The sequence below is a fragment of the Hoplias malabaricus genome, chromosome 5, assembly GCF_029633855.1.
Source record: "Hoplias malabaricus isolate fHopMal1 chromosome 5, fHopMal1.hap1, whole genome shotgun sequence".
Lineage (NCBI taxonomy): Eukaryota > Metazoa > Chordata > Actinopteri > Characiformes > Erythrinidae > Hoplias > Hoplias malabaricus.
The window spans coordinates 24,994,386-25,006,463 of NC_089804.1; the positions used below are offsets into that span (position 1 = coordinate 24,994,386).

The following is a 12,078-nucleotide window of genomic DNA, read 5'->3' on the forward strand; positions in this document are numbered from 1 at the left end:
CCACGCCCATTGGCCAGACGCGTCCTCCGAGCGTCTTTCTGATTGGTGCAGACTGGGCGAGTGGGCGGCGTCATGGGGCGGGCCAAGCACCACTGGCGCCGGGCTCACGTGTATGTACATGTTACACAACGCAGCAACAACACAGTCCGCTCGCGCCAGATCGGGTCCACGCGCCGCGGCCCCCTTTAGCCCCGTTTCTGGCTCGCGGATCGTAAAGACGCCAACGGCGGGCGCTGACGTCACCCAAAATGTGGCAAGAAGGAATAAGAAGCGGACCAAATGGTTAGGAAGCTCCGAGTGTACCGCGTCCAGGACCACCACTTTATTAGAACACAGTGCATACATTATGAACCTGGAGAACAGGCTGGACACTCCCTAGTCAAACTGTATTTGTGAGGACAGATAAGATTCAAATGTATTGCCCTATTTAGCATTTAGAAGTTAGTATTTCCAAGAAAGAAAATAAATGTATGCATTAGGAGTGGCTTAGATTCTATATTTGTCTTCATTCAGTACACACAGATCTATGAGCATGCCTTTAGGCCCAGCGCCAGGCTTCAGTTTGCAGCTTAATAGCTCCACCCCAAGTTGACTGGATTTGTTCATTAGGTTTATGATGTAAGAAACCCAGGCTGTCTGAATCCACATTATTTTGAGATGGTCTTTAAAAACATTGCAGATAGAGGGCAGAAATACTGAACCATGGCATTTACCACTAATAATTCCACCCATGGTACATCTTCTAGTGCATAAACCAACCCATGCAAATATAATAAGTGTCTAAAATGTAATGCAAGAAAATATACAGCCATAACATTGAATTCACCCACCTAATACTACTTAGAACCCTTGAGTTTTCCTGTCATGATTTGGGCCTGTAACTTAAGTGTAAATTATTACACTGTAAATGACTTTCTGGCCAATCACCATCTTGAAATAATTTCCATGATCCCAATTGATTGGTGAAACGCAGTCAGGATAGCTGTCTTTATTTAGCCCCTTGCTCATTTTGAGCCCCCCCCCCTATTTATTTAAAACATTTTAAACTAAATAAACACACAAACAATAAAACAGCAGACTAAACAAGAGACAATTATTAAATCCATATTTATTAAATGTGCAGCTGACAAATCCAATAAGCACATCAGTCTGGAAGGCTCCCCATATAGCTCTGTGTACAATTTATTTGTTTACAATTTACATACATTCCAAAGAAGGCACATATATAATCACAGACAATAAACAAAGTTGCTGTTTTGGCACTGTGGTGAAGAGGAGGAAAAAAAAAGAGCTTTGCCATGCCTTACAGTCATATCAGTGACATAAACGTTACAGCACAGCAGAGGCTATTACTAAACACTGAAAAAAAGAAAAATTAATTCTACTCAGATCTGTCTTGTTATCCACTACAAGTCTATTGTCATACAATATTTATAAAATCCTTTTTAAACACTAGTTCTGAAGAAATGCAGGTATGAGGCACAGTTTGAATGAGGTTCTCCATTATGTTGCTGGGTGAATTATACCAGCAGCGTCTGTATTAAAGGCACAGCAAAGTTCTAATGGCACTTGTGTTTTGTTCTAATAAGGCCTTCCTCCCCTGGTTCTAAACTCAGCTGGCAATAAAAAAACGACAAGGCACTATAAAACAGGCAACACTTTATAACAAACTTGTTACCCAACTTTTCAGAGCCATTGTGCTCTCTCGTGGGAGTGTGTTAGTAAGCAGAAGGTGACTGCAAACAACTCACATTCGCCCACTGTTTGGTCAGTATATTTCAACTGCTCTTCTATCAACTATACATGTACCCAAGTACAGATGAATCCTGCTGCCTTATTACACAGTGAAGAGGCTGTTTATGCCATTTCATCACTGAAGAGTAAGGCCACTGTGGTAGGCATGACTGGTGACATCACGGAGTGCACATGGAAGCTAACTTCAATAAAGTATAAGCAGAGAAAATGAGTGAGATTTGTAAGCATTCGTTTTCACTTGTAAGCAACATCCAAATCAATATCATTAAAAACCAAAAACATAAAAAAGAAAGAAGAAAAAAAAAGTGTTGAGGATACTTTACAAAATACGCTTCAGCAGGCTTGAAGAACTTTAGAGTTCAGGAAGAACACTCTTCTGTTTCATCATCATCTTTTCCACTCTCCCATCACAACCACCATGCCATTCCTCTGCTGCTTTCCTGCTGTTTTATGCCTTGTTCCAAACTAAATCAAAAATACAAATGTCATACACAAATATACATGGCTTATTTCTGTATAAAGCACATTCATAGACAAGTCAGAGACAAGTGAACTGACAGTTAACTTCACTGAGCTAAAACAACAAGCACATTCCAATAAATAAATTAACTGAGGTACTCACTGATAATGATGACAATGATGATTATGAGCACAGCTATCAAAATGGCCCACATCTGTCAAAGGCAAACACAAGTGCATTATAAAACACCCCAGAAGATCACACTTAATAAATGTTGCTGATATACACAGATTGGCCCTAACATTACTACAACTTCCTTGTTTATACACTCACTGTCCACAATCCACACTAACAGTGTCAGTGCGGTGCTGAGAATGATCTGCCACTCAAGTCATACCTGCTCCTGACCATTTAAGAACAGGTTGAAATTGTCTACAGTTGTAGAATTACAAAGTGGTGCTGAGAAGATGGACAATGAGTGCAGAAACAAGGAGGTGGTGGTAATATTATGGCTAATCATTACACACTCAAGTGTGTCTCTAGTGGTCTATGATTTTTAGCTAGGCACGTTTCCTAATAGCCTTTTGTTCACGTTAATTCATGGAAATGACATGGCATTTAAGTAAGTTTGTCTCCAAGAAACAAGAACATCAGGCCAGCGTAGTTTAGTTAGCATACCTCAAAACACAATTTTAACTCATTTAAAAGATTTTCTTACAAGTTCACATTATTGCTGTTCTTATTTGTGGGCGATAGGCAAAAGAGTAAAGCTAAAATGTCTAGCACAGACTGGTCATTCCCCTACTCAACCTCACCCACTAAACCTGGCATTTTCAAAGGCTGAATCAGGTGGGTTTGAGCAGGTAAATCATCAAATTGTGTCAAACTCCTAACTCTAATATTCACATTGACACTGCAGTGTTGTTTACAGGCTCTTTATTTCTGGGCTATATCTCTATATTCTGTGAGGAGTGTGGTGTGTTCTCCCTGTGTCTGCATGGGTTTCCTCCGGGTGACTGTCTGTGAGGAGTGTGGTGTGTTCTCCCTGTGTCCGCGTGGGTTTCCTCCGGGTGACTGTCTGTGAGGAGTGTGGTGTGTTCTCCCTGTGTCCGCGTGGGTTTCCTCCAGGTGACTGTCTGTGAGGAGTGTGGTGTGTTCTCCCTGTGTCTGCGTGGGTTTCCTCCGGGTGACTGTCAGTGATGAGTGTGGTGTGTTCTCCCTGTGTCTGCGTGGGTTTCCTTTGGGTGCTCCGGTTTCCTCCCACAGTCCAAAAACACACATTGATAGGTGAATTGGTGACTCAACAGTGTTCGTAGGTGTGAGTTGCCCTGTGAATGCCCAGTGTGTATTCCCGCCTTGTGCCCAATGATTCCAGGTAGGCTCTGGACCCACAGCGACCCTGAACTGAATAAGCGCTTACAGATAATGAATGAATGAATAATCTCTATATTTTAGTCAGTGTTCCAGAAATACTGATAACACCTGTGATATCCCAAGTTGCATCATGTATTAATTTATCACGGTAGTAAGAAGAATTCCCTTATTTTAAATCTTATTTACCTTGCAGTTCTTCCACCAGTACTTTCTCTTGAGCTTGGCAGCATTAGTCTCAAACTGGGATGCTCCGGCCTGAAGCGCGTCCGCCCTGTCGTCCAACTCAGTAAGCTTCTGGTCTCGCTCCAACACCTTGTCTACATTCACCCGCATGATGTCCACCACCTGGATGAAACCAAAAACAAAGCACTTCAGATACTACATACTGAGAAGGAACATGTGATTTCAGTTCTCCGAGCTGGGCAGACATGTTGTCTCTGGTCTCGTTTAATTAATTATTCAGATTTTATGGTGCTCAGAGTAAAGCTAAGACATTACAAAATACAGCACCGCTGATCCTGTGGAACACTGAAAGCTCCGATATATACGTTTACCCTGAACTAGAATCCCCTCTGATCATCATTTTACTCTTACCAAAAACACACATTAGGAATTAAAGACTTTAAACATTTGAGATTTATTGGATACTCTGATCCAAATTTAACCGAGAGAGCAGGACCTGCAAAATAAATCACTTCCAATTCTCAAACTGCTTGCAGTACTAATGAATGCATCCTTTTAATCTGAACACATTGCATGGTTAAATTTGCTCTGCTTGGCACACAAGCACATAAAACAGAAACTCGACTTAGATACTTACAGTTAATTCAGTTACACACACAAATATTAGGTGGTCTTTGCCTTACTATTATTAAAAAAATAAAAAAATACAAATCTCTTTTGCTGTGTCAGCTCATACCGTTTCATTATTTCTGCACCTCTTGACATCAGAAATACCATTTATGGCAATGCATATATAAAACATGAAAAATAGTTATCCACCAAACAATACTAACTGGCGTTTGAGTTTGGGCATGCTACCAGACTCTAAGCACAGGAGCAGGATTTAGGAGCACTGTTTTGTGCCAGAGTGTCAGCCAGAAGACTAAATGGCTACACAGCTTTAAACAACAGCGCGTTCATTAACACTTTTCTGTACAATAGAACGGACACTAATGAACCTTTGCTTGAAAGACAGCTGATGTAGGACTCACTGTATCTGACCATGTGATCTTTAACACTGGAGCATGACAGGGAAAAACTAGATCATGAGGCTTAGTCAAATCCTGACATGCTCCAGTGGCTACAATTTTCAATTTAATCAACAAAAACAACCCCCTGTGTAAAAGAAACAAATTGTGGTTTGCAGGTACATTGCCCTACTGCATACAACAATATCTCTTAATCTACTTTCAATGTGTGCTACAAAACTCCCCACTCCCCACAGTGCTTACAAAAGGTTTATGAGACTGAGCTACCTTCCACTGGATGTTACATAACTAACAGACATGGAAACGACACAAAACACCTCGGCAAGCGTGAAACTAACCCACATGTTCCAGTGATCTTTAAACGGGCTGACGGAAGAGACACCAGCACAGAGCTCTGCCCACTTTAAGGCGGGCCGAGTGGGACAGGGAAACATGTGCAAGGCCCATGCTTCACTTACATAACCATGGTGATGACAAGTTACATAAAAGGCTGGGAGCCTATCAGCAGCTGTCTTTGTGAGTGCACGGGGCTGATGGGAAGGTTTGAGGGTCTTTGAGGCTGCTGCAGACCCCAGACATGTCCCAAACTGAACTGTGCTCCACAGCAGCATTCAGCAGGAAGCATAGGTTATGAGCAGAACATAGTAGGGAAGAAGGTACAAGGGTCTGGGATAAATTCAGACATCTGTGACTATGGAAAATTTACACTCATGAAATTAACCCTAAGGGGCACAGTTATACACACAGTGTGCCACAATGTTTTACTTCCTTGTGTACTGTCTGATTCCGGATATTCACGTTGAGCAGCTTTTACAAAATTAGCCATGAAAGCAAATGTTACTCCAGTAATCTACAGAGCCTGCTCTAAATAGTTTATTACCTAGGAAGTGTTCACTGAAAGATTATCACAGATAACTGAAGAGGTTTATGGACTATTAATGCTACTTTAGACATTCGGGTGTAGTTGCCAGAACAGAGAGCTATACTAGCTGGCATTTAACTACACAGTTCAGAGCTTCTGCTGACTTTTGGGCAAACAAAATGTGAAGGAAATAGTTGCACAAGCACTACGGCGGCTACGACAAACGTCTGGTGATGCCACAGCCATAGCGAACCCTCAAGAGTCTCTACATGTGACCGAACAGGCCAAGAAGGACCAGTAGTCACAGCGGTCTTACCTCATCCACCTGAGCCTGGGTCTGCTGTAGCCTGCGGTTACTTCCCGGCATTCCTGATGCACCAGGACCCTCTGGAGCTGGGGCAGACCTGTGGAGTATAGTGAAGAGTCTATTAGAACACTGGCACCAGAGAAACAAACGCCTGGTCCTGTACAGCACCAGCACAGCACTACTATTCAATTATCTAATATTTTATTTTAACTATCCTAGGATTGAAAACACTGTTGCACAGTATACCACTTCTGAACAGTGTTAATGTTTTGCACTCTGTGAGCGTCCAGTCCAGTCACAATATTTTCTGTAGGAAATAGGATGAATAAATGTTTTCCTCATCATCCAGTAATCAGTGACGATATCACGTAATGCCTATAGTGTGTCAGCGTGTTTTGTATACTGCAAACATTACTCAAAGACCAAAGGCTTGTAGAGCTACAGTATTATTATAATTATTAAATGTACAATAAAAAGGTGAAGTGTATACTTTGTGCCTGTTAGAGGTAGGGACAAAATTTGATGCACAGTGATAAGTTGCTGACAAAAACAGTTGGAGACACATCCATAACAGAGTAAGATTTATTCGCACTGACACTGCCTTCACTGCATCTACCCTGCTGCTGTTAAAACCACTGCTTCAGCCATGTGTATGTTGTAGGCTAAGATATGTTTAAACAGGCTTTTATTGATTATATGAACAGCACAGGCAGATGAGACTGAGAGGTGAATACAATAAGTGGTGCTATACTGCCATCATCTGGCCCATATCTTAAACGCATTTACCTTTAACTATTATTTGGTCTCAGAGTAGGAAACGTGTCTGTCAGAGATTTTATTGTTAAAATCAGGTAGGTTGAAATCGCTCTTGAATCTGAAAGACGCAATTATTTAATTCTCTCTCTCTCTCTGCTAATTGTAGCATCTTAGTAAACAGCAGTTAGTTGCAAAATCTGTTAAATGCCTTGATTTATGGAGTGATATTTGTGGAGACATCTGGGAAGTGAAATATGGATTGCACAAAGAGCAATTTCTCAAAATGTGTTTAATAACATGTCAGAGACAAACCCCTGAAAGGGAAGTGCTCTATCTAACGTCTGGTACAAACTAAGGAAGTAGCAAGAGGAAGTGTGTAAGGGACTCTTCAGAATGAACTGGAATTTTTCCAGGAATGCAACAAGTACTTCAGCAAAAGACTGAAGATACGAGCAGGTAGGCATTTCACAGCGCAGGATTTAGCCTAAAATCTCACCTGTCTAAAAGAAAAACTGAGGTACAACAATAATTACAATCTAATTAAACATTTGGACTAGTTAAAAAGCTGTGTATTGTTTGTTTTTGGGGTTTTTTGGATTAAGCAGGGCCATATTTTCTAATCCTGTCTGAATTTGTCCAACATTACAGACATTGCCCTACCTCCCCCCTGTAAAACAAATGCCTTACATATTGTACTGTACTGTATTTTTTAAATCAGCAAAATAGATTTTGGAACTCAGGATTATATCTATAAATTTTGGCTTTTTCAATAAATACTATGGAAAATGCTCAGGAAAACCAAACTCGTTCACGGTCTGGTTTCTGTGTCGTCTTTGCCCTCTCCATCACAGGCAGCCCATTACACAGTTAGTCATGTGAGTAATGTGATGTTCCATTCTCTGACAGTAAGGCTAGCACCACCAAGATAAGCAGCATATTTTCAGAGCAAGGTTAATAAAATACAGATGGAGGCAACAACTGTAGAGAGGGATCGTCCACAAGTTCTGTATTCCACATTTTGTTAATAAAGTAATATATGCTCGTGTTCGCGCTACACATCTCTGAGATCAGTCAAACAATGAGCTAAGCATCCTGCAAAGAACACAGACAAAATATTAAACACTGGTCACCTTATATACACGCGTCCTTAAACCGGATTAAAGGCACACTCAGTTAAGATTAAAAACATAACTATTGCTACATCTGTCACAACCACTCTTACTCACATCCTGCAGTGTTACAGTCACCACTAAAGTGAAAGTTTCTAGCTTGAAGACTAGGAAACTCCCTCTCTCATAATGCAATATGAAGATGGAAGGTTTTTGGGGAAGAAGAAATCTTTTTTAAAAAATAGCACATTTTCACCAAGTCCTTATTAATGGATCTCAAGGCTGCAAATCCAGCAGATGTTTAATAAAGACCACAATAAAAATAGATCTTGTAAATACTCCAACATATTAAATTATTAAAATACAGGTGTTCAGAATGAGGGCAGCACGGTGGCGCAGCAGGTAGTGTCAAAGTAACAGCTCCAGGGACCTGGAGATGGTGGGTTTGATTCCCGCTCCGGGTGACTGTCTGTGAGGAGTGTGGTGTGTTCTCCCTGTGTCCGCGCGGGTTTCCTCCGGGTGACTGTCTGTGAGGAGTGTGGTGTGTTCTCCCTGTGTCCGCGCGGGTTTCCTCTGGGTGACTGTCTGTGAGGAGTGTGGTGTGTTCTCCCTGTGTCCGCGCGGGTTTCCTCCGGGTGACTGTCTGTGAGGAGCGTGGTGTGTTCTCCCTGTGTCCGCGCGGGTTTCCTCCGGGTGACTGTCTGTGAGGAGTGTGGTGTGTTCTCCCTGTGTCCGCGCGGGTTTCCTCCGGGTGACTGTCTGTGAGGAGTGTGGTGTGTTCTCCCTGTGTCCGCGCGGGTTTCCTCCGGGTGACTGTCTGTGAGGAGTGTGGTGTGTTCTCCCTGTGTCCGCGCGGGTTTCCTCCGGGTGACTGTCTGTGAGGAGTGGGGTGTGTTCTCCCTGTGTCCGCGCGGGTTTCCTCCGGGTGACTGTCTGTGAGGAGTGGGGTGTGTTCTCCCTGTGTCCGCGTGGGTTTCCTCCGGGTGACTGTCTGTGAGGAGTGGGGTGTGTTCTCCCTGTGTCCGCGTGGGTTTCCTCTGGGTGACTGTCTGTGAGGAGTGGGGTGTGTTCTCCCTGTGTCCGCGTGGGTTTCCTCCGGGTGACTGTCTGTGAGGAGTGGGGTGTGTTCTCCCTGTGTCCGCGTGGGTTTCCTCCGGGTGACTGTCTGTGAGGAGTGGGGTGTGTTCTCCCTTTGTCTGCGTGGGTTTCCTCCCACAGTCCAAAAACACACGTTGGTAGGTGGATTGGCGACTCAAAGTGTCCGTAGGTGTGAGTGTGTGTGTGTGTGTGTGCTGCCATGTGAGGGACTGGCGCCCCCTCCAGGGTGTGTTCCTGCCCTGCACCCAATGATTCCAGGTAGGCTCTGGACCCACTGCGACCCTGAACTGGATAAGCGCTTACAGATAATGAATCAATGTTTAGAATGAACCCTTCAGTTGAGTTAATTATGCAGATTTTAAATTAAATCAATACTGGTAGAGGTTAAATCAGATCAACAACTGAGGTAAGACACACACTGATGCAAACTTTGCTGTATTTATTAGCCTGCAGACAGTAGCTCTGCTAGACCCTCAAAATGTCTCCATAGACTCTCATTATCTCTAGTAGGTTTGCAACACACTGTTTGGAGTTGTTGCAGGCAATTTACTCTTCTGTATGCCAAGGGTACCCAGCATAAGTTCAGCATAATTGCAGTCACCATCTCTCCCGGCTTTGTGGGTTTAAGCTTAGCTCAGACTAAATAGAGAGCACACCTTTCTAAGCCGGTCAAGGCAGCCCACGTGTTGATAATTTTAGGAATACAGTAATGGGCTTGTTTATGAAGTGTCAAATTGCTGGCCTTTTCAGCGTGCCACTGGAGAAGCTGTGCTTATTGTCATTGCCACTGCCAGCACAATAGGACGTGTCATAAGGGCGCTATTTCATCAGCTAGCACTCTAGACCTGTACAATGGGCTCCCCTCCGGCTGCATACACTGAAAGCCTCACTGACACCGCTTGTTTTCCAAAGAGGAAGGTAATCGTTAGGGATGCACAGCGGTGGGAATGTAAGGATGATGTTTTCCATGTATACATCTCAGAGAACAGTAGCCTAACATCGTCTAAATGTTCTGCACTTCCATGTTACAACAAATATGTCAACTACATGCATAGTCTGAATGGATAAGACAGATTTAAACACCTGTGACCTGCACAAAAGTCCTGTCAGAGATTAATCCAAAGGTTGTTCATGTAAGTATATATTCATGCAAGCACATATTCTTAATATAAACAAGGGTTATTCAGCTGCTGCTTTCCAGGATCAAAGTACTGCATAGTACGGTGATTTCTCGGCTCTGATAAATCTACTAAAGTAAAGTATTTAGCAATAGTATGCCAGGCCAACAAAAGTCACAGCATGGTGTAAAGCAGGATGTGTCAAATGGAGAGGACAGCAGAATGAAATCAGTGGAAAACAAATTGAAAGCGCATCTATGAGCTCTGGAACATTATCTTCATTTGCTGATAGTGGGTAAGTACCTAACCACCTAATTATCTGATGTCAGGTTCATGATGGTACTGTAAAATGCAGTGTTCTGTGAAATAAAGAGATGTCATGACTATGGACTAATTAATGGATGTCCCTTCAGTCATCAAAAAGCTTTCAGCACAATGTGTATAAATCCTGAAAAAACATACCCGTTTTAAATGTCTTTTAATAGATCGTAGCTGTTCATACGAGCTATAAACCTAGCTTAATCTAGAACCCTTCAGCCAATTATATACCAAACATTTACATTTACGTCTCAGTGAAACAGAAACAAGAAAAAACAGATAGCTGTAAACAAGCTGAAAACAGATAAATAAAACAATCAAAAGCTAATCATTTGTGACAGGCCTTGGAGGTATTCCACAAAGCAGGGTTTCTCGGTTTAGCTGGATACTTTAGCCTCATATCAAATGTGTTCAGATGAAAAAGAGCCGAGTGATATTCCTACTAAACAGGCCTTGGACTTGCTGGTCCATAATATATGATGGTCACTTTAGTCGTGGTCAGATCAGGGTGTGTTTCAATGGATTTTACTGGAAGATATGGGTTTGGCTCCTAACTCTAAACTTTGCCGGAAAAGAGATCGATATTTATATATGTAAATAATGTCAATTATACGTGTAAATATAAATATAAGCTACTACACAGCGTCTAATACGCTGCAAACATATTTCCTCCTCCTTCTCACTTATAAAAAGTCCATTTAAGTTTGAGAGGTCTTGTGTAGCTACAAAATGTAAAAACGTCTGAAGCCTGAGCACTGCAGGTTTATAAATAACGTGTTTTCATTGAAACAAACAACGAGCTACAAACTGGCTGTTTTAACAGCTTAACTCTGTATAACTGCACTGAGAACCGAGATACGTTTAGAAAATGTATCCAACAACGTTTATTTAAACACTTTCACTTAAAAAACGGAGTAAAGACAAATTTTCCACGGTATGGGCTCTTTAACCCAACAAGGCGACAGCGCTCCCGAAAATAAACAATGCGGGGTCTGCTTTAATGACGAGCGAAAACTCGGCGAATTCCACCTTAAATTCAGCGGGAGTTATTAAGGTGGAACGGAAAATTCGGTTAAGATGCAAATTCGGCCGGTAACTGATGCCTAATAACCCGCATACAGATATAGAAAAACTACTGAATATCTTCATCTAACCCAGGCTAAATATCTGATTAGTTGATTAAAGACTCTTAAACTTACTGTACACCAAAACCAACCGACTCCCTGAGCTAGCCGGCTAATGTTAGCTATTATGCTAACCTGTTGCCCGGGAGGCCTCGGGAAGTTTGGGCGTTGTTTTTAGCAGCTGTCTGAAAACAGTAAGAAACTTTGACGATGTGGATTCATATGATACACATCTTAAAAACACAAGCACATGCCCAGAATCGATGGAAGTGCACTTACATGACTGTAACCGCTGTGTTTTGTAGAAGCCCTGAGTGGAGTCTGAGCTCAGCTGTAGTTCTACTGTTCCTCTCTGCACGGAGCTTCTGTCTCAGTCACTTAAAGGGCCAGTGTCCCGTTTCTCCACTAAAACCCTACAACTTATTTTGTTCAGCAAAGTTACATATTAAAAAAACAAACAAACAACAACAAAATCTAATGCCATAAATGTGGTTTTGATGTAACTCTACACCTTCACGCGCATTCAGTACATATCAGTATGCAATTAGCAGACTGGTCCCTGTGGTGATTTTAGTCTCAGTTTCCC

General features: G+C 42.3%; 1 protein-coding gene across 1 annotated transcript; it reads right to left on the bottom strand.

The window, feature by feature from the left end:
* Positions 1-1,096: 1,096 nt before the first annotated feature.
* vamp3 (vesicle-associated membrane protein 3 (cellubrevin)) lies at positions 1,097-12,078 on the bottom strand. The gene is made up of 5 exons (XM_066672242.1): positions 11,772-12,078; positions 5,979-6,066; positions 3,776-3,934; positions 2,378-2,429; positions 1,097-2,220 (listed from the first exon to the last, which is right to left on the bottom strand). Coding segments are annotated over exons 1-5 (318 nt in total). The 5' UTR covers positions 11,774-12,078; the 3' UTR covers positions 1,097-2,203.

Coding starts and splice junctions, on each gene's coding strand:
- vamp3 (XM_066672242.1), bottom strand. Junction 3,935..5,978: donor CCCAGGCTCAGGTGGATGAG/GTAAGACCGCTG, acceptor GGTTTCATCCAG/GTGGTGGACATCATGCGGGT. Junction 2,430..3,775: donor ACTGGTGGAAGAACTGCAAG/GTAAATAAGATT, acceptor TGCCTTTGACAG/ATGTGGGCCATTTTGATAGC.